The sequence below is a fragment of the Equus przewalskii genome, chromosome 13, assembly GCF_037783145.1.
Source record: "Equus przewalskii isolate Varuska chromosome 13, EquPr2, whole genome shotgun sequence".
Classification (NCBI taxonomy): Eukaryota; Metazoa; Chordata; class Mammalia; order Perissodactyla; family Equidae; genus Equus; species Equus przewalskii.
Genome location: NC_091843.1, coordinates 73,667,386 through 73,691,686, shown reverse-complemented (window position 1 = coordinate 73,691,686; position 24,301 = coordinate 73,667,386). Strand labels below are relative to the sequence as shown.

The 24,301-nt window shown below is 33.4% G+C and overlaps 1 protein-coding gene across 32 annotated transcripts in view; it reads right to left on the bottom strand.

Moving 5' to 3' along the window:
* The window catches only part of ARB2A (ARB2 cotranscriptional regulator A), a 382,974-nt gene that overhangs the window by 145,701 nt on the left and 212,972 nt on the right, over positions 1-24,301 (bottom strand). For all 32 annotated transcript variants that reach the window (XM_070571447.1, XM_070571452.1, XM_070571445.1 and 29 more), the window contains one exon: positions 21,571-21,690. In XM_070571447.1, coding sequence (XP_070427548.1) covers positions 21,571-21,690 — 120 coding nt within the window. The remainder of the gene's footprint in view (positions 1-21,570; positions 21,691-24,301) is intronic.

Below are 24,301 nucleotides of genomic sequence, written 5' to 3'. Positions count from 1 at the left end.
CACTAAAATTTATATAAGCAAAAAGGTACAAATTATTGCTATTTGTGCTCTTTAATTCTTATCCTTTGCTTATCTTTCTCTTGACCTTTATCCAAATGAATCACACTAACTTTTGAATGCTTTCTCTCACTTGATTTCTAAAGCTGTTCATCACACTTGCTGGCTAGAAGCACAGCTGGCAAGGGATCTAAACCTCATCACTGGGGAAACTTGCCCTTCTGGTTTTGCCAAGAATGACATTTCCAATGGAAAAAAAGTTACTGTACAGGACAGTGGATACTGTATTTGTTTGTGAGAGCCAATAGCTCCACCCCCTTTGTTAGCACTACATATAGGCATTAGAAATAAAACCAAAATAACAAAGAATTAAATAGCCTAGAGTTCTCTAAATTCAATTGTTAATTAAAGTGAAGCACAGAAATCAGCTGAGTATTTTTACTCATTTCTTGAAGAAAGATGCAACTGAGGATAAGCAGTGCCCCCTAGTGTCAATAACCACAGACAATAAAAGCTAAAGGAAAGTTGCTAATAATGTTAACTGAAGTAAAATTATAAAAAATATATCATGTAATAAATTATAAATCCATCGTTATTCAAGTTTTAAATTTTACATGTATATAAAGTTACACCATATAATCATTTATTTAATACTGATTTGCTCAGGAATGCACGCTCACATGAACACACACCCACACACCCACACACTGTACATAGACTGACATGGCCAAGATGTCTTTAATGTTCCAGGCAGCTCAGAAAAAATATTCCATCCAGCACAGCAGGCCATGCATGAAGCAGGTGTCAGCAAGACCAGCAGAATCACTCACTGCGAAGACGTCTAATAGGAACTGCTGAATACACAATACAGGCAGCATGGCCTGAATGGCTAACATGGAATGGCCAGAACGGAATCCGAAGGTTTCAAACCATCCAAAATTGTAATTAAACCCGTAACGAGTGTTTAAACATTTTTCTCTTATTTTTTGGTAATAGGAGGTTAGCATATTTAGCCTATATTAGAGACTGATTTTGAAAACACTATAACTTTTACTGTGCATCTTCTGAATACTGGATCCCATATTTTAAATACAAATAAATAAAATACACATCTGTCTTTAGAAGAAACTGCAACACGCAAAATTCAAATATTAAAATATATTACATACACTTTATGGAATTTAAGTTGGGAAATAATTTTTCTAATATAATCTATAAGAAAACTTAAAAGTTACTTTTAAAGACCAATGAGGCATCATCAAGTGACATATGTGACAAAAAGGTAAAGTTACCTTCTCATTCTATAAAATAGTGTCTAAGTCACTAATTTATCAACAGCAGTTTTTGTCATAGAAGCCATAAATGGAGGCAAAAAAAAAACCAATGAAAAAGGAAACATCTATTCAAATAGAAATGATAAATGAGACAGGAAAAAGCCAGGACGACTAGGTATATATGTCTCAAAGAAACTACTAACGAAAAAGAAATTAATAGAAATACTACTGTTTAATTTTATTTGCATGAAAGTACAAGGCACAAAAAAAAAGAGTTCAAGGCTATTTAAAACATTCATTTATATAGCAAACCGTTTGTTAACTACTTTTCCACATAAACTAATAATGCATATACTACTAATTTTGCATTTTAAAAAGCAAGGAACATAATTAGGCTTTTATGAAAAGCTTCCAACGTGCATTTAAATTGCTCCATCTTCACAATGAGGAAGGTGTAATGTAATAGTTTATTAGGCATACACACAATCTCCAAATGATAAGAGTAGATAGGTATTTAGAACTTTTGCAATAACTTCTGGTTAAAACAGAGCCTGACACTTCAACTATTTAAATTTAGAAAAAAAGTTCTAAAATGCCTACTATTGAGTTTTTCTAGAAGTTTAACTTTGGTAGGGCTGTTAAAATCTCAGTGATTAAAGAACAACCACCACCTTCTTATTGTCACAGTATTTAGGTAACTTTGAGAAGGACAGAAATGCAGATGGACATATTTACGTTCATGTTAACTGTATTAATACCTATTTTGTTGCATCAAAAAGTATGAGCTATTTCTCATAAAAATTTCCAGAGGAAATGGAATTTTACCCTGTATCAGTTAAAAACAGGCACCTGCTTAAGATAGGTGACAGTGAAAAAACAAAGTTGGGGATGTAACTGTGAGGGGAGAAGCCTGATTTTTTCCCTTGGTAGAACACTTACACAACGTGCTATCGCAATTGGCACAAAACATCAAGCAATTTCCTGTAAGTCTTAACAGGCAAAAATACTATCTATGGGAAGTTGTGTTCTTTTATCTTTTTTGTAAAGTTTTGTTTTCATGGGTACTTACAGTTTCATCTTTAATTCAACTATGGAATATCTAGTGATGCTTATTAATGTGGGCATAAAGCGATAGGAGATTTTCAATCCCACCCCACAACTCGCCTATATCACTTCCCAAAAGACCCAAGAAAAAGAGAGGGTTAAGTTGTAAGGTTAAGAGATAATGGAATACCATTAAGAAAAGCTTCCATTTTTGGAGATAAAAATTAAGAATTTTTCAGAATTAACCAGAACATTTCTGTAAGGGTTGATTTTGAGGAGGTATGAATAAGTGCGCAGGGCCAGGTTTTTCGTGCTGTTGGAAAAGGGAAAGGTAAGCAGGTCCAAGCCTGTTGCATGAAAAAGATGCTGGGTTAGAAGGATAAAGATTCTGAAGCTAGGTTCATACACAGCCAGACAGAAAAAGTGATTAGGAGCTATTATCATTCTCACAAGGTTAAGAAAAAATGGAAAAGGTTTGTAATCCATGTACTCAATTAACAGCATGAACATGCCCACGATTACATTCGATTCCTTTCTAGAACATCTCAGATAAAAGAGTTTGCCAATATATGTACACAGACACCAACACAAAGATAAATTTTAAAATGTGAGCTTTTAGCTTTATCTTCCTAAAGCCTACATAAAAGTGTTCGAATATTTTGTTTTGCATATGTGTTCTAAACAACTGCAAAAGAAAAGTGTCTTGTAAAGCGTTTAGAGGCAGAAGAAGAGTATACAAGATAAATAATTTCAAAGGAAAGTATTTCCTTAACATAGGTGTATTCATTTGAGTATCTAACAAGTAAATCTCTCTTCATGCATATGATATCTATAAAGATTATTCACTAAGAGTTTCCATATTCTTAAACAATCATACATATGTATCAAATAATTGAGCATAACAAATTTTAAATCTCATTATACCCAAAACATTTTCTTCAAGATGATGAAACAAAACTGTACTATACTTTCAGGAATGATTCAATATTATTAAAAGTCAGAAAGAACAAATAGAGCAAAAAGCAAATATTAGTCTTTTGATATTATTTCTTTAAGCTGCACATATTTTAATTATCATTTACAGCTGGTCATATTGACCAACAGTGGTTAGTATTTGCTTACTAACCAATAGACATTGATTAGTTATAATATCTTGGGGCAGAGGTGAGGAAGAGGAAGAGAAAGGTAACAAACATTTTATTCAGAATTTATCTAATCTTTTAGTTATCTGTTTTATTTCTCAGAAAAGTAAGACTTTTTGCATAAAACAAAGTATGTGTTATTTTACTGATATTTGATATTTAATTTTTTCTCTTGAAAAATTTGGAACTTTTTACATATGCTACTGTGAGTTAAAAATCATAGTTACAATTAAAATTTAAGTTTTAAGCAACCAGGGATATATAATAATATCATACAAAGTGGTAGGAAACTGACCAGGATATCCTTAATGGTGAGATATCAAATTTTATTTCATTAAACAAACAAAAAATACATTTTTTGCTATTTTATGAAGAGATGCATTTTTAACATATAATTAATGATTTTTACTCCAAAGTTACTATGGTGTTATTAAAAATTCTCAGACTCACAATATGCTACACTAGGAACATGGTAACTTCTAGAAATCACCAATAAACACATGATGCTTTGTCAAAGGGAAATAACAAGAAGAGGGCTGAAATCGTTGTATCCTTTCTTCTATGACTTAAAAATTATTATTCCTATATTTGAAAACCCATTAGCTTGAAAGCTTTTTAGCAATTTCTTGCGTCTTCATTAAATATAGGAAAAAGTAACAGATTTCACTGGACAACTTCCTACCAGCTATTTCACCGTCTCTATGTTTCCCAACACCTTACAGCAAAGCCCCCCACCTCACTTACCCCAGAAATGCTTTACAAAGAGTCTAAGCACAGTGAACATATTTCATACTCAGACCTCCACATCCCTGCACAGGGGAGTCTGGAGAACTCTTCTAGTCTGAGGGCCTGGGTATTACTTGAGCAATAATAAAAAGAGTGGGCATCATACTACATCCTGATAAATTACACACAGGACAAGTTGCTTTTTTTCCCATCAAATACTGAATTATATTTCTCCAATTTGGGTCCATATAAGAAGCTGATTATGTAGTATAAATCGGGGGGGGGGGGAATATAGCAACCGTGACTGAATTATATAGCAGAAAGTCTGGCCAGCTCACATGTTTATTTGCACCTATTCGTACTTGCACATGGTCACTTGTATTCGGGGTTGTCATTCAGTTCCATAAGGGCTTTCCAATGGATTCCCTGTAGCACCATACACTTGTTGGTTGTGTGCAGTCAATGCTCCTTCCACATAGCTAAGCAAAAGCACTTTCCAGCATCTGAATTAGCTTGTTTGATCACGAGTTGCTGTGAAATATAGACTCTTCTGACTTCTGAGGTAAAAGAGCTCTCCTCCACTCATGAGATTATTTTACATTTAGCAGGAGCTTAAGATATATACTCACTCATTCAGATATGCAAATTTAACCACCAGAGACAAGTAAATTATGCAAGATGATGTACGTTTCATTTTAGCTGGAAAAAAATGTGCAAACACAATTTCACTTCACAGAGCTATACTTGCACCAAGTTAAGATGCACTGAACAAAAGCTGAAATGTAATATCCACGTTTTCACAGATGTGATTCTGTTTTGAAGAGCTGTTTTTAAGTACTCGAAGAGGTTTTTCATTTCAATACTTTTATATGCTCTTTTCACTGGTATTTTCACAAATTATTTTCCCAAACAACCAAACTTATATTTAGTCTTCAGAAAATAATTACGTCACTATTTTATGAATACTTTTTTCATATTTATATGATTTATATACAAAACTGATTAACAATTTTAGACATTCCAGTTAAGTTTCAATCACCCACAAATCTAATTTTTGCAATATAAGACCATATTTTCTAATCTATATTATTTACATTAATAGTAATTCTGTTTACCAACACTTCCACTTGCTGAATAAATTTCATGAAACTCATGTATATACCTCATTAATACTATAGCCTTTAGAGGACACCTTTAAAACAGCAAATGACCAACAAGTTGATGTGGCTATTGCCCTTGTATAATAAACTCACTCCAGGTTTAATTTTAAAGCATGAATTCTAGCATTTCTGAAGCAAAAAAAAGAAATACAATCTCTAATATTTTACTATCAAATTTCACAAAACAGATTAATGTATAAAAAGGTTTCTGTGGCTTATGATATACCAAATGATGCCACAGCAATACCACTGAATGCAATAATGGATGCAATATTTTTCTGTTAAATTTAACTTCTGTACTTTAACAATATTCAGAAATTGTGACCTGTTTAATGAAAATAAAAGAGCATATATGAAAATTGTCCTGATTTGTAGTAAGTCTTACTAAATATGCTTTCTGAAACGGTTAAGGAATTGTCGTAGCAGAGTTTAATTACCAACAGCACAATAATCAAATTCAGCCATGACACATTTCTAAATCTTTGCCAAAAGTAAACCTTCTTATAAATTCACATAGGCTTTGATGAAACAGCAAGCTGGTCGAGAGGAGGATATTGCCCTGCATCTTGACAGAAGCCTACGTTTGTCTCACCAATTCCTCACTAAAGACGTAGTAAATAGGTTGGGGGTAATGGGCATTTTCTTGATAATTAGCTGTGTAGGCAAATATGTTCTTTGGCAGACAATATAAATGTTGATTTAAGGACCAGCCAATAAAGAGTGCTAAACTGCAAAACATTCATTGCTCAATTTCTCACAGATTCGATTGAAGATGTAATCCTAAAACTCAGGTTTCCACTGTCATCAAATAACACACTATCACAGAAATTATAATACAATGAAATATATTTTACCCATAATTGATATTGATATGTATCTGCTTAATAACTTCTATATTTGACAAGTTTATACCAGTCACATAAACATTACTAATAATGATGAATAGTAACAGGCAAGTCATTCGGAACCACTGTTTCACAGTGAAACTAATAAAACTGATTTTCTTAAACACATCAAGCACTGCATGTCCCACTGAAACTAAGGAATCTAAAAGCTAGTAAAGATAAGTGGTAACCTATCACAAACATTAGTACATTTTAGTTTATGTCTAAGTTTAAGAGATCATCTTTAAAGAAAATGGTTTTAAGCTGGAAACGAGATACACTTTTAAAAACAAATATAGCACAAGATAAGTGGCATATAGTCTGGCAATTTTCTTTAACATTGCTTTTTCAAATATACTCTATTCTACAGTGCACTCAAACTGCAGAAACATCCAAATTAGGAAAGAAAAAAAAAGAGATACTTATCCTTGTAAAAAGGGCCTATACTCAAAGGAACATCTGAGTAAAATGGAGACATCTGCAGTAAAGTTTTACCTTCTCCCTAGAATGTTTGAGATGAACTCAGTATAACACTGTCTTCCAAGAAAAGACAAAGTGATCAATGCAAGAACACATCAGGCTGCCTTGGACAGGCCAATCAATGCAAGAAAGAACCTTGCCCAGGGCCTTATGCAAATAGAAGCACGTCCTGCAATCTAGGGAGGGAACATGCGCAATAGATCAATTGGATCTAAAAAACCTTACAGCTATATCAGCTTCAGACAGTAAATATATACTGATGAATACCTCACACTTCCCGCAAATTCTTAAAATGAGTTATTTTCAATAGCTAGTTAAAAACTCTTCCTGGGGTCTACAGTGCAGCAAGGAGGAAGAAAACATCATGGGAGAAACACTCAGTATTACTTTTAAGAGAGTGCAAGTAAAATTCTCATTTCTTAAAATTTCTTGGCGTCACTGAATTCTGACATTTCAGCTTAAATTTTTAGTATGTTTGTATTCGTGAACAGGAAATAAAAGGCTATAAAAAGCAAATACTGTCTCAGGTAGTTCTTGAACAAGAAATAAAGGAAAATGTTGTAGGAGAAATAATTCAGGATGTAAAATTAAAGTCATCATTCTCAGACTAAAAACTCACCCTGTCACCAAAGATTATTCTCTATAGTGGTTCACCTACTGATACAGGAGCAGTTTTTCTTTTAAAGTTAATATCTGTAGCTCAAAAAATCACTCTAAAATCTGATTAGACTGTCTAATAAGCTCACAAGCTACTTAGTACACAAAGTTAGTACACAAAGCTGTATCCTTGTCAACTGGTCTTGAAGGCAAGTCAGCCGCTTTAGAAGGCTACATGAAAATGCTCAATGATCAGGTCTTCAAGAGAGTACTCGAGTGCAAAATTATTTCCTACATATTTTCATTTCTTGTTTCTAAACCTACTGTTTCCTCTTAGGAATTTCACATTTTAAAAAAGTCTTTCATAACTTAAAAGAAGTCAAAAATCATACTTACAATGCCAGCAACTATAATACAGATACTGCCAAGTAAGAAAAACTATAAATACCTATTAGTATATTTACCTTAATTGTCTTCTATTCTGAAATTTTAAATTTAAAAATTCAGCTGCACATGCATTTTTCTATCAGGTATGTGGCAAATATTTCTAACATTAAATATAAAATATATAATTTTTCTCTTAGCTATTGATGTATGAACTTTCCTTGGCAAAACACTATATAAAATATGAAAATCAGAATCTATTATAAAGTTCACTATTTAAAGCTCTTTATTTAGCTGCTAAAAGGGCACAGATATCTTAAGATGCTGGTTTACTTAGCCACTGGAGAGAAATATGAGACTATGCAGGATAAACACAGCTCATTTTTTATTTTCCACATTTCTAGTGCTTTCTACACTGGTAAGATTTTAAGTTTCAGTTTACCCTAATAAGATTTTTTTCCTAAGGCACAACTAAATATGTCATTCATTTGTTTGATCCTCCTTACTTAGACTTAAAGCTTTATAAAAACTTTACTATTTGCATGGAGAAAGCATAGAGATATTAAATCAAAGCAATAGAATATTCTTTCATAGCTTTTCAGGTATTAGATATCAGAGGAAGTGCTTATAATAAATCAGGAAGGCATGAAGTAGTAGGTTAATTATAGGGACTCAAATGTTTCCTTTTTCCAATTTTAATTTCAAATATAAGAATTTCGAGCAGTCTGGTATTCACAGTGAAAAGTAAATTCCAATTTACAGTAAGTAAAATACAAAGGACCAAGCAACTATGGTTTCACTTTTTGTTACAATATTTAAATTGCTATATTTTCTCCAAGATGTAGGAAAAAAGAAAGAAAAACAATTTTAGAGTATTATCACCTAATATTTGATAAGTGCTGGCATTGTGATAAGTATTTCACAATGAAATTCTCTCCTTCCTAATATAAATCTGAACAATATGTATCTTTTGCTTTTAAAAGCATATTCTCAATTTAACAAGTACCTTAGGTATGATATTCAGTTTATCAAAGAATTTCGTGCTTTACAAATACAAATGCAAAATTTCTTTAAATGGAAAGTCCCTTCATTAATTAAAAATATTCTAATTTATTAAAAATTTATTTCATGCAGTTTTTTCAAACACTCATCAGAGGGAAGAGTGTTTCACAGGTAAATTTATTGATTCTGAGATTGGATTTCGACTTCAAATTCATTGGATTTTGATTCTGGCTCTGAGTTTTGTTGTGCAACCTTGGATAAGTTCCTCAGTCTTTCTGAGTCCTTCACCTATAAAACAGGGTTAATAATACCTATCTCATAGAGTTAAACATAAGTTGTGCAATGCCTTGCTAAAATGATGTTTAATGATCAAATCTAGCAGCATCTTAAACTAATACTCACTGCCGAGTGGTAGGTAGTACAGTGTAATGGTTCTGTAATGGAGCCAGAAAGCCTAGGTTTAAATTCTGGCTCCATTACTTATTAGTTGTGTGATCTTAGTACTTAATATTTCAGTGCCTCAGTTTCCTCATATGTAACTGAGGATAATAATAACACCAACATCATAGGGTTGTTACAAGGATTACATGAGTTAATATTTATAAAGCACTTAAAACAATGCCTAGTACTTGGTAGCTGCTATATTTTATAGCTATTACTTCCAGGTGTAACTTATGGATAATGCAAAGGAATAAACATTGATAGCAGAGATGGTTCCAGTGAGATCTCAAAGGGCAATTCTATTTAGTTGGTATTAGAAGACAGCTGTATATTTCCAGCATGGAATGACTTGCAAAGAAGAGCCAACCAGGGGCTTGGCCAAGGAAACTCATCTGTTCTCTAGATCTTCATAAAGTGTTTTCATTTTTTCTGCTTAAACTGAATTTCCAGAACACCACATCAAAACATATTCAAAATTTAAATATAAATGATTTGGGGATTGCCTGTTATTTTAAATTTTCCACACCTTCTTTCCCCTTCATTACTTTGGGTAATTAAGAATTGATTAAAATTGAAGTCCTGCTTGGAAGGAACAGAAAAGAGTAAGGAGTAAATAGGATAGAGAATAAAAACTAAGTCATTGCGTAATTCAACAGAACAATGTAGACGAATGCTGAAATACATGAAAAACCAGGAGGTTGTCTTAAGTATGAGAGGCATAGGGGTTAGTGTATTATACCATTTATTCTGCACAGGTACTTGATGAGAGAAGAGAGAAACAAAAGCCCACTGTAACAAAGTGAGAGGTCACAAGTTTAGAGGGAGAAAAAAAATATATAAATGCTTCTCATCTGTAAAATGGGGATGATGATAGTACTTACCTCCTAAAGTTGTTATGAGGATTAAATGAGATAAAATATACTTATATAAAGTATATGCTTAGGGCAGTGCCTGGTGCACACTAAGTAACATTGAAGCACGAGTGATACTGCTGATGAATATGAAGATGATGCCATTGCCTTCTGATGTGCAAGACATTCATAGATATACTACTTCAATTTAAAAAGGTTCATTTTCAAAGACACTGCTATGAATTGCTTAGAATTGTTCTTGACACAACCATGTCTCGGGCCCCTATGGCTGGTGACAGATTCTCTGGACTCTATTATAAGAGCCATGATGGGGCTCTACAAGAGGGAGAGAGGGCTCTAACACAGCCATCAGATAGAAAGATACCTGTTTTGCTTGAGAATCGATTTAAAATCTGAGAGAAAAAGTAAGTGCAACCAAATGTTAAGGTTTGTAATATGCTAAAGATACCTAATATATTACTATGTATTTAATATTTGGACACATATATCTAATATTCAGATAGATGTCCTAAATACGTGTAATAGGAAGCAAAACTGAAAATTTGAGGCTGAGCCTGTAACAGTGGTAGAAACTATCATACACTATTAACGGTATTGGAACTAGGAATTTTTTCTGAGGTAAAGTGAGCAGTAACACAACAAAAGCAATACAGAGGCTAGTGTTCTCACATCACTTTATTACAATTTATAGGGCATCACCTTACAGAAAAAGTCAAGGTTTCTTTGCTGTTAGCAGGCAGACTATTAGAAACTTTTAGAAAATCAACATCTATAATTATAAAGCATCCCATGATGCCTTATAACTGGAAAAAAATCAGGACAGGGAATTTCTACTGTATGAGAAAGCTAAGTATGCTTTATCTTTCTGCCCACTGCCTCTCCTTTAGAAAGATAAACGTCGTTTTTCTTCTAATCCAGATGTCAGATTAATGTAGTAAAGAAATTTGAAGACTTTAGAAGTTAGATATCAAGATTTATGGATATTTAGGCATAAAGTAGGTATATTCAAAATTAGAACACTTTTTTTTTTTGAGGAAGATTAGCTCTGAGCTAACATCTGCCACCAATCCTCCTCTTTTTTTGCTGAGGAAGACTGGCCCTGAGTTAAAATCAGTGCCCATCTTCCTCTACTTTATATGTGGGACGCCTGCCACAGCATGGCTTGATAAGCAGTGCATAGGTCCATGCTCCGGATCTGAACCGGCAAACCATGGGCCACTGAAGGAGACTGTGCAAACTTAAACGCTATGCTACTGGGCTCACCCCTAAATTAGAACACTTTTTAATCATTTGACTCGATTATAAAATTGTCACCGAAACATTGAATAGCAATTTTTTATTGTATTTTAATGTTGTTTAATAAACTTCTTTATGAGAAAAATTCAAATAAGGTATGGAAAACTAAGAAGAAATCTGAATACACTAATAAATATTTAAATAAGCAAACTAATTTCTAGAAGATACAAGATTTAACTTATTCAATTTAATCCCAGAAAATATAACTAAGTTTGGGCTTAGGGTTAGGTTTGGCTGCTTCACTTAATTAGAGATTTCAATATCTTCTTAGTTGATTTTCGGCACTCACTGATCATTTTCTACTAATGGTCCTCATAAGCGTCCAATATTTCAGGGTCATAGAGTGTACCTCCTATACACTCTAGCATACTAACTCTAAATGTCCCTGCTTTCCATCTTAAATGATAACTTTGTTCTCTTGTCCATATCACTTTGCTCTATCTTGTGGATCTATACGAATGCCCAGACCCTACTTTCTTCATTCTGACCCAACACAGCACCCTCTGAGATGTGCCTCTGATAACTTATTTATATATAAATCTAGGATCAAAAACTATTTATTGAGTATATCCTTATTATAGGTCCAGCTTGGCGAGGCAGCATAGTAGGAACCGGAGAAAAGAATCGATGGATTTGTTATTTCTTCTCTGTTGATTAAGAAAAGGATTATGAGGTGACTTTTAGCAAAAGAAGACACTGAATAAGAGATCAGGGCTGAGAATAATTAATGAATCAGTAAACTAACCACAGCTCTGGGTTTACCAGAGACAAAGGTAAAAATGCATTATAGAGTTCTTATTTTCTGACAAAAAGAGCTTATCAGTTTATCAACAGAAACAAGTCTTCCTAAAATTTAACTCTCAGACAAATTTACTGTATGGATCTTCATATAGGGGAAGTTAACATAATGACCTCTTGGCTACCATCCCACTTGACAATTATCTTACTGTATTACTTTCTTTGTTTAAATGTGCTTCCTACCTAGACTATAACCTTCTTGAGGCCAAGGATCATGTGTTTTAACGTTTCCCCCCCCAGTACTTGTACAGAGTGGGGGTGTTCAAGTGAATAAATAAATATCTTTAATAGCAGTTTTCTAACCCATTTCTTGTTCTGAGGGCATAATATTCAATACTAACTCCAAGAAACAATTTCTATAAAGTCAAACTTATGTGTTCCAGGTGACTTTATTATGATCTAAATTCACTCAATGAAAATGCGTTGAAAACCTATAAGAAAAAATATGAGGTGAGAGAGAACTGACATAAATTCAAGGGCTAAAAGTTCCCAACTCTAAAAGTTAACATCACAGTAGCTTAGAAGAGCGTCACTTTGTTTCTCTGGGCCCAAAGAAAGTTTGAGACCTATAACGTGATCATCTCAGAGCCATAAAAGCAGGAAAATGATAGCTCTTCCCACTCCATCTCCTTTATAGCCAGAGAAACCTGAATACAGGTATACCAAGGATAAGTCCTGGGTATCCGAATGACCTTAGAATGCAGTATTCTACTCTACCCCATTCTGACTTGAGTCACATAAACTGGACTTCTGCCTTGATTCATCATTTCATAGTCCTTCTGATTTTTCTGCCTACTGCTATAACTTCTTTCTCAGGAAAGGATTCCATTTCTTAAGCCCGAATCAATAGTTGATGCCTTAAACCTTACTTTATCCTTTCCCCAGTGCTGGATCCTGTTCCTTTTTTCCCCTTCCTTCCCTATAAGGCAGTGAGGTGGGGTATGGTAGGGGAGAAGAGGTATTCTTAGAACCAGTGACTACATTTTTTGCTCAGTTATCACCTAATGCCTTGATTTTTCTATTCCCTGCAACCAGATTATACCTCCTGTTTCAAACCTGAGCTTACCATGCTCCATAGATAACTACCTAGTGATGGTTTACCTGCTACTCCCTCCAAAGCCAATTTCTCCAGCTGAATTAGCTCTTCCTGAACCCATCCTGAACTCTAATAATGAGACCTTTGCCCAGATCTGCCTTCCATCCTTGTTCTCTCAAGCTTCTTTACCCACTAAGATCTTTAATAAAACCAATAGAAAAAGAAATATTTCTTGTTATTGTTTGTCTTTATTTATTTTTGCTATCCTAGTGGGGATGAACTGGTATCTCATTGTGGTTTTTATTTGCTTTTCTGTAATGACTAGTGATTTTGAGCATCTTTTCATGTGCTAATTGGCCATTTGTATATTTTCTTTGGAGAATGTCTACCAAATCCTTTGCCCATACTTTAATTGTGTTGTCATTTTACTGTTGAGTTGTACAAGTTCTTTATATATTCTGAATACAAGTCCCTTATCACATACATGATTTGCAAATTAATATGCCAATTTCTCTGGGTTCTCCTTACATATTATTGTGGTAATTATACCAGACAGTAGTTTCCTGGCAGTCTTTGTTGAATCAAGAGATAGAGTGTCCAATCTCTCAGCTGCACAGATGCTGGGCAGTGAGACCGGAATGCAGCCCACCTATATGGATACTGAAAAAGCCTCCTCCAAAGGTAATTCCAATGGAGTAATATGGATTCTTTATTCTACAAAAAGGTTCTTATTAAAGATCAGTGAAACTTTTCTCCATTTCAACATTGTACTAGACAGGCCAATTAGGCAAAACAAAACAAGACAAAACCAAAAAAAAAAAAAAAAAAAAAGCAAGCATCCAGATTGGAAAGGAAGAAGTAAAACTATTTTTATTCACAGATTACATGATCTCGAACATGGAAAATCCTAGGAAATTCACAAAAAAACTATTAGAACTAATAAGTTCAGCGAGGTTGGAGGACACAAGATGAATATATAAAAATCAATTGTATTTCTATACACTAGCAATGAAGAATCTGAAAATGAAATTAAGAAAACATTTTCATTTACAATAGCATCAAAAAGAATAAAATACTTAGAAACAAATTTTAAAAAAAGAAGTGTAAGACATGTACACTAAGAACAACAAAACATTTTTGAAAGAAGATCTAAATAAATGGAGAGAAAGCCCATGTTCATGGATTGGAAGATTTAAGAGTATTAAGATGGCAATATTCCACAAAATGATCTATAGATTTAATCCCAATCAAAATCCCAGCTTCCTTTTCCACAGAAATTGACAAATTGATCCTAAAATTTCTATGGAAATACAAGGGACCTAGAATAGCCAAAATAATCTTTAAAAAGAACACAGTTGGAGGAGCCACATTTCCCAATTTCAAAACTTAGTATAACTGTTGATGAGGCTGTGGAGGAATTGGAACCCTGACACATTGCTGGTGGGATTTTAAGTATGAGGAGTGATGACTAATGGGCATGAAAGTTTCTTTAGGGGTGATGAAAGTGTTTTAAAATTAAATGGTGATGGCTGTACAATTCTATGAATATGATAAAAACCATGGAATTGTACACTTTAAAAGATGAATTTTATGGCATGTGAATTATATCTCAATAAAGCTCAATAAATCTTAATTATATCTCAAAAAAGATAACTGAATTATACCTCAATTTTTTAAAACTTAAAAACATGAAAACAAGCAGAAGTAAGCTAATTACTAAATTAAAAGTAATGTTAAACTCATGATTGGGGATAAAGTGGAAAGTTTCTTACACTTATTCCACACACTGCCATATAACATTATGAGGATGCAATTATAACTTAGTTTAATAATTTCCTCTTTGATTCAGAAGACTATACTTTGAAGAGTGAGTCATAGAGAAGCAATCTTCTCAGTCAGCCTGAGGGTTGGGGTCACCAGCAGAGAGGAAACTATAATAGACTAACACCAGGAACAAAAAGGGAACACTGTCTAAAGTGAAAGAATTGATAAGGCAGAGTTCCCAATAGTCAATATTCAAATGGAGGGCTGGAATAATGAATAAGTTTAACTAGTAAAAGAGTTATTGTTAATGTTTAAATTCTATATATCAGTCAATTAACTGTGCAGATATTTAAGACTGCTCATGTTGTTGTAATATATACTGTTCCCAAACTTGGAGGGGGGTGGAGTAAGAATATTAGACTCTTTAGCCCCAAGTTGTTTCCAGATGATTTGGGCAAGATAAGATTTAGAGATAAAAGATAACTTAAAACTAATTAGTATGTACTAAAGTTTTCAATTGTGAAACATGCAAATACTATAGAAAAAAGGGGAGTTAATTGAGAATACTTTGTGAAAAATCTAGTAAGGAGAAAAATCTTTTCACTTAGGAAGGGAAACAGCATTAGCAAAAATGAGAATGAGCATATCCTGTGGGTATTTAGATTCATATTCAACTAACATTGATTTAATTCCTAAAAACCAGGAATTTTCTAAATTAATCCTCAAACTTTGCTATAGGTAGGTACTTACAGAGGAAGACACACATAAGGGATATGACCCAAGTTATCATAATTTGTAGGTATCAGAACTAGGATTCACATCCAGGTTACTTCCTTCCAAGTTTCGGGTTCTTCTACTACACTGTGTTTGGAGGCCAGGGGTAGAGGTCAGCTGAGACAGAACAATGGCAGTAAGGAAATTAAGACTAGAAACCAAAGTTTCTATTGGAAAAAATACAGTTGGAAAGAGAGAATCACAATATATGGAAGGACTTAAATTTACAGAGAGGAGAGATGAAGCAGTAGACAATAGGGAGCCAATGTGATTCTGGAATGGCATGGTAAAAAGGGTATTCAAACAATATCAACCAGGGTGTGGTATACAGGATGGAATAGAGGGTAAAGAGAGTCAGTGGGAAAATGAGTAGAAGAGTGTAGTGATATAGCTGTGAAATGAGGAAGTTAACAACAGTGGGCACAAAGAGGAAAAGGGATGATCAATACTTCAGAGAAAAAAAACTGACAAAATGAGTTGTCTGGTTAGATATGGGACAAAAAGAGAGGAGTCAACATAAAAACTAACAAACTGAGTCATTCTTTTAAACAGTGGGTCCTCCTAATATGTATTAAAAATTATTTGAGTAAAAGCTGAAAAAAAGTTAAACCTCAATACATGGGTAACTCCTGTGGTGCTTATTAACAAATCACGTCTGTATATCTAACTCTCACCTTTTCTTTTTAAAACTCTCATTTGATAACTCATTTATTCTATTAACCATAATTATTAAATATCCAGTATGTGCCAACTGTTTCCCCAAATACCTACATATCTGCATAATCACTGTTCACTACTTTTTATCTGTTGTGTTTGGATTCTTCATATCCACTTTGACACGCTTCTGTAGGTGGGTGTGGAGAAGGATAGACTACTACCCTCTTTCTCCTCATTCACTTTTCCAGATCCAATGTCACTAAGCCATGGAGAATTTGTCTCCTTAACATCTCTAACGTGTGCTTCTTCCTTGCCATTCCCACTACTTCTGTGGCGGTAAAGCCCTTCATTGGATCTCACTCGGACTCTTGCGTCTAACTCCTAAAATTAGCTTTATCAACAACCAATCAAAAGATAGTATTTCTACTATATGCATGGCATGAAATAAAACTGAATAGAGGTAAAAATGATATAACCTCTGGTTCCTCTTTCAAAGAGCTTGCAAAAACTAAATTGTTTTCATTTTTAAAACAACTAAAGAATTAAGACAGCATTCCATAAAACAAGTTGTAATCATTCCATATATTAACGTGCTATTTGTATCATGCAGGCAGCCAAATCAGAAATTCAAGTTATATTACAAATGGTAACTTATTTTTACTGAATTACCTACATTTTTAAGTAGGTTTGTAAGAAGTGTTTGGGGCCTGAATTATTTTGATACTATTATGGCTCAATTTTTCTTTGGTTGCTCTCTCCTTATTCTCCCTCTCCTCAATTCTTGATTCCCAGCAGCCTAACTTTCAGCTATTCTCATTGATCATAATAAGCAGATATCCTACCAATATCCAATTTACTTCGTTCTTTCCAGACAAAATGTAAATGATGCTTCTTTAAGGTCACAGTTAACTGATGTCACTAAAGGTAAAACTAATTCTTTTAGTCTCATTCCATTTTCTCTTCAGCGTAAATCCAAATCATGCTCTGGCCAATTCTAAAAGACTGACTCAGAGTAGACTGAGGTTGAACGTCCTCACACAGCTATGTCCAACAACTAGTCCTCTCTCAGCTGCTGAAGGTCAGCTTAGGCTGCCTGGAGGCTAGGGAGCCCAGCATGGAACAATGGCAGGAAAAGAGTTCCCTTCATTCCTTAATTCACATGCAAGTGAGATGCCAATCAAGTGCTGACAAGCATGGAGAAACCAAAATCAAAAGTGGGTAGAGATACACTTTCAAAAGAAGCGGTTTTCACACATTTCTAAGTGATGTTTTTAATGGTGGTTGTGAACACACTACTAATAATATGGAAAAGCAAATAAAAGTAATAAGAAAAAAATATTAGTTCTGTATCAGCTAAGATGATTCAATAAACTAATGAAACATATTCACTAAAATTGTGTAATGTTTTTTACAAAAAAAAATCAACACTCTCACTTTGACTAAGACAAAAAATCTGAATGCAAGTTGATTTACTAAGCACTGCAAACAGAGAAGGTAAGGTGAGCTGAGATTGGAAACCAGGCATTGACAAGGAAAGCAAACATTTACCAATAAAAGAAAATTTTAAGGTTACTTAATTTTGTCAAACTGACCATCACCTAGAAAGACAAGAGCAAAGCACTTTGAAATGACCAACAATGGAAGCAATGGAATCATCACTTCATCAAAGTGGCTGGAGAAAGAGATGATGGAAATGCTTAAAAACTGCATTTTTCTTTAATGACAGTTAATTTCCAACAAAAGAGCTCAATTTTTAACAACTAATATAAAGCAAAAGTAAGCCGTGTTATTTGTAGCTGTCTTTCTGCATGCATTTAGTAAATGCATTCTGATTATTACTACTAATTCTATCACATATAAAAGAGAATTTTCTAGAGAGAAATTTAAGGCTTCATAAATGATGGTTTAATAACTAACTTTATATATCAGTGTTATTTTAAATATACAGAAAAGATAACATAGGGTAGATATATTACTTCCAAAAATTCACTATCAATTCATAAAATAAATAGTTCTTCCCTTTTGCTTTTAATGAGTAAATGCTAGAATTGCTACCAGTGCTGTCTTATCAACATCTACTTTTACTAGGATCACAGAAAGTGTGGAGAATTAAAATTTGAGTTGTTACCATATGATGTGAATAAAAGCAGTGAAAGGCACATTTTTAGTATCATTTTTCTCAGTATTATAGTAAACTGTACACGTTTTTATGAGGTTAGACTGGATCAAGTTCCAAGATTTACTACCATAAAATGAACATGGGCTTTGAAAATAAATCTCTAACTATAATGTATTCTTCAGAAGAAATTCAACACTTTAAGATAGGATATAATCATAAATTACGTGCTCAGTTTTCAAAGACAACAATTAGCAAAACACGAAAGCTCTACAACTATTCTGTGATCTAAATTTAAAAGTAATTTATTTTCAGATAATCTATTAGCACATTCAATTTTAAACTACAATTATGCACAATTTTAATTTAGTAAGTGGCAAGATATATTTTAGAATAGGTCCTGACTGGCACCTGTTTTCAAACAATAAGCACTATAAGTAATTGCATCTATTGGTGAAACTGTCATTGCCACAAAGTTTACATTTACAGTAAATTTTCTTAAAATTCATGACCTAAAAATAAAAATGTGAACTTGTATGAGAATGGGAGAAAAACAGTTTCTATGCATTCAAACACGATGCTGCAAACTAGGACTATTCCGTAAGAAGAGTATGTGTGTGTGTACAGAGTCTTTAATCAGGAGTAGAATTTTACGACAATTTAAAACAGTGCAACTTTACTGGAATCCAAAGGATTTGACGTCTGATGTGTATACTACTACTGAGATAAAAAAACTAAACCATAATTTAATATGTTCACAATTCATTTTCTTGTAAAGTTAATATTCAAATTTTGAGTCCATGTAAAACACTTTTATATAATACACCTATGTTGAAAAATTCTGAGAGAATGAATATTTGTCAATATTTTAAATACCACAACTTTCCCCCTAAGAATTCTGGGGAGAATAGGAAAGAATATTATTCAGCTTTAGGCAAAAGCAAAAGTTTTAAAGATATTTCCATTTTTTTTAGTTGTTTCTTTATCAATGCTCTCTTTTAAAAATCCTTTTGAATTTAAGTAGAAACACAATGGCCTTAAATATATTAATCAAGCTTTGTCAAAAAGTTATGTAAAACTCATCAGTGTACAATGTTATTTGTTTAGAGGAATCCATTTTATCAGGTCAGGAACCACTTTTTCTTTAGTTGCCACCATCTGTACTCCCCTAGTCCATACCCCCATCAAAGTTACTTAACAAAAAGTAGCAAATATATGAAGTTGAGATAATCGCCATTAATATTTTAAAACCTAAACAAGGTATATTACATTAAATAGACTTCTCAGTCCTGGTGCTGCCTGACAGATATGTGATGTGCCAGTGGTTATATTATATTCCTCCTCCCATGCATGCACCTCCTGCAGAGATAGCAGACTACAGAAGCTGACCCTTACTGAGACCATCTTGTCTCTCTGACAAAGCTCCTTTTTAACTTCTTACTTACTGGTTACTTCCTGTGATGGAGAAAAACTTTAGCTCAGCTTGTGATAATTTCACAGGCCCTGAGGACCCTGACCCTAATAGCCTCAAGGTCAGAAGTCAAGTCTTGTTCTGAAACATCTGTGTGCTTTATATTAAAGTGGAACAAAAGTGGAGAAATATCCACCAGTGTGTGACAAGAAGGACAGGCAAAACAGGACTGACACACTGGTCATCTGCTACTCTGGCATCTTAAGTTCATTTTTAAAACTGTCCAAAATTGACTTAAATTCCCAATTTGATATACAAAAGGGTTTTATAAACTGTCTTAAAGTAAAAAAACTAGATTTGATTAGTCTTGCAGACTCTCAGACATATTTTAAGTTACTCTACAAGTCAATGAAATTTTATGTTTTAAGTAAATTAATGGCTTAAAAAGAAAACATCAGCTACACACATACATACGCATGTACGTATATATATATTTATATCTGTAGGGTTAAAGGAACTACTTGAAAGACAACATTCACATTTTAAAAAGTATGTCATACTAGCATGTTAGAGAACTATCTTATCTATTATATACTAAAATAAATAAATTCAGTAGAGTTAAAAGTACTTAAAAATAATTTCTAAAAAGTGAAATCAATTTAAGAAATGAATGATTTAGCTTATTTATTGATCTTAAGAGAGCCGAAGCATTTACAAATTTAGGTCAGCAAATGTATTCTCAGGTGTCACCACCAGTTTTATATCTAAATCATGTGGGTAAGCAATAAGCAATAAGGTGTGAGGAAGTTGAAAAGGCCATGGAAATATATTTAATTTCCATGACAAAGAGAAATATAGAGCAAAGTTTAGAAACATAAAATTAGACAACCAATGCTGTGCCTCCTTTTAATGTCCACCTTAGGCTACTTGGATTTAAAATCATCAAATGCACTTTTATCAAATTAATCATTTTATTATAGCACTGGTACCTTCCTGTGACATAAGGAGTTATGCACAAGGAGCAGGAATTCTTCACTAGTGCATTTTTAGTACTGATTATATCTCATTAACCATTCATATTGGTGCAAGATATAGTACTTGTAACTCTGCATATAATACAGATGAAATTCAGAAATCTCAATAACTTTTTCTATCATGTACACATAACCTTAACTCCAAGAATCAGATTATTTTGAAATGCAAAGATTTTTATAGCCAAGCAATGTGTTCCACTTAGAAGCAGATTAATAAAGGCTTTCTGATATTTTTAGTACTAATTATATAGATTCTGATCAAGTACTAACTTGTAGAGACAAAAGTCAGTTAAAGATTATCAAAATATTCCCAAATATTCAAAGGATCTCTTGAAATTTTAAACACTTCATAGATAATATATACTTCAACGGTGTGCACATAAAATAGGGAACATAAATATCATAAGATGTATGGAAACTGGGGCTATATGTCGAAATTAAAAAGTAATATGTAAATAAGGAACAATCAAAAGCTTTCTGGTTAGCATTGAAAAGCTCTGCCACAATAAAATAAATAAGTCTATGTACTCTCTTTAAATGTCACAAAATCATTTACTCAAAATACTTTATTTTCATCCTTTATAAAATAATTTAAAGTAATGATACCAAGAAAAAAAGGAGTGGAGGGGATGAACATGTAAAGAGTCTGGGAATTAAAAGCAGAGTTAAATGTGCACTTACCAGTTCAACAAAAGCAAGTCCTCCATAGCTGTGAGCAACAAAAAATACATTCTCGGCTGCAGACTTGGCTATGAAATGGTCCCACACATAGACCGTATGCTCTTCAGGAGAACCATTTTCCTATAAAGAAAACAAATATCATATATTATATCCTGTATCTAATTATTATAGTAATCAAAACTTAAATTATACACTTGCTTACACAGCATAAAAAATAGGACGGTTAGAGCTCATTCAAAATAGTAATAACACTATAGAACTACACTGAAAATTCAAATTAGAGAATAAATTAGTATTAAACTATTAGTAAATTACTGCTAAGCTTAACTGTTACAATAATTTTCTGAAACAAAATATTTAAAATAAGCACATTTTTGAGGGGAAATTGCATTCTAGGTATATTTGAGATATTAAAATATATCTAAGTACATTAGAATTTCATAGCAGAAAGTTATAGTGGTCTCATGACAAAACAGTGTGATACTAAAAAAATTCAGATACATTTCTATATTTATATATGAAAATACTTATACAACATCTAAATCATTTGCTTTATAAAAATTTTAAGTATCTCTGTAAGCTGACAATGAGCAGAAAATTAACAACAAATATTTTCTATTAGATTATTTAAAAAATATACTTTTTTTCTAAAAGCATTTTCCACACAGATTTTATTTTTAGAACTGGGAGAAATCTAAACATATAAACCCAAGGGCTTTACGTTTTCTCCTAACTTGCTAAACCCTAAGAAATGAATGCATGTTGCTTTAATTCCAAAAGTTCCATAACAACTTCATTATTATTGTATTTGTTTCTATAGCTGACACATATTGTGGTTAAAGCTAAAACCTGGATAACGTGAAAAAGAAAAAAACCCCAAAGAGCTAAATAATACTGATCAAAAATCAAAACTGCTAAAAACTAAACAGATCATGAAAATGTTTGTGCAAACGTTTCTTGGAAGCTTTAACACCAAAAGACTAATTCCCTAAAAATGTCATGGTTATTAGACAATGAACACCATCTATTCACATTTTCCATCTCAGAAACTTTATAATATCATATTAAGGTCCATATGAATGGTTTCGCTTGGCACCTAGAAGCTATTGTTCCTTAATGTCTATCTCCGCCCTAAATTTCTCTCCAGAGCTCCAGACCCAAGGTCATTTCCTTTTGGATGTCCCACAGACACCTCCAACTCAACCAATTTAACACTGCACTAAAAATTTCCTCTACAAACCTGTGTCACTGTCTTTGCTCCCCACCTCCAGATGAAATCTCCACATCTTTTATTTCTCTTTCCCTCAAACCCCACATATAATGAATCATTAAAATCCTCTTGATTCTATCCCCAGCTGTCTCTTAAATCCACCCACTTCTCTCCATTCTCATTTCCTCTTGCTTAGCTCAAGCGACCATCGTTTCACAAGTGGATGAGTGTGATGGTCTCCAGCCCAGTTTCCAAGCTTCTAGGACTGCTCATTTAAAATATGCTCTAAGACTACAGTGAGAACAACTTTTCAAAAATGCAAAAATGATCATGTTGCCATATTACTTGTTCCCTGCTTAGAACTCTTCAAAGTTTTCTCATTGCCCTCAGGATCAAGTTTAAACTCAGTATGACACTTAAGGCCTTTTATGATCTGGCTTCTGCCTTGAACTCTATCTCTCACCACTGCCCTGCAAAATACTTTGAACCAAAAGACACCCTTTTCCCTCACGAGAGACCAAAGACAACACATTCTATGTTCCAATTGCAGGGAACAAATTGCAGTGACCTAACTGTGCCATACTTTTCTTGTCTCTGGGCTATTTCCTTTGTTTGGAAAGTGACCCCTGTGCTCTGCCACCACTTCATCCACCACCTTCACCTGCATAATGCCAAGTTGTCTTCAGAACTCACATGAGACATCACCTTCTCTAGAAAGTCTTCCCAATCATCTCTAAGGCTAGGTAATGTCCTACAACAACATCTTGTACATACTCCCATCATTGCACTGAATGATCTGTAGTATTAAAGTTGCTTGTTAGATTACAAATTCTTGAGGCCAAGAATTGGCCTTGTGTCTTGCTCATTAAATCGTAGTGTAATAAATAAATAATGAAAACACAATATCTATCTTCAGGATGATTCCTTACAACCTTTAGTCATATACTAAAACACAAATATACTTTCAAAGATATCTATTAGTAACATAAATATGAAATTACCCACACTTAAAGTATACAAAATAAATAAAAGAAAAATAACTGGAAGGAAATCCTTGTAGGGCATTTTTGGCTTTGATAAGTTAGCTTTCATTAGATTAAAAAGGAAAATGGTTATCATAAAAATCATGATAGCAGTTAACTCTAAGGAATAGAGACAGAGTTGTGATTGGGAAATAGGCTTCTGGTGGCTGGCAGTGTTCCAGTTCTTGATTGGAGTGGTAGATACACAAGTGTGTTCTTTATAGTTATAAATTAATACATATTTAGCACTTCTCTGAACATATATCCAGAATGACCAGAGAACTTATTGTACAAACGTGTGAGAGTGAAGAAAGGTATTATTAGTAATTGTTCTAGGAGAACAGGTCTAAACTGGGACTAGCCAGAGGAAACCTAGGCATCTGGTCACCCTAGTTAAACCTCACAATGAAATAAACGTAAAACTGAAACAGGAAGAGAGGTAACAGAGTTTCCACCTGCTGACAGTTGGCAGAACTAACAATCTTAAATACCTGGACTG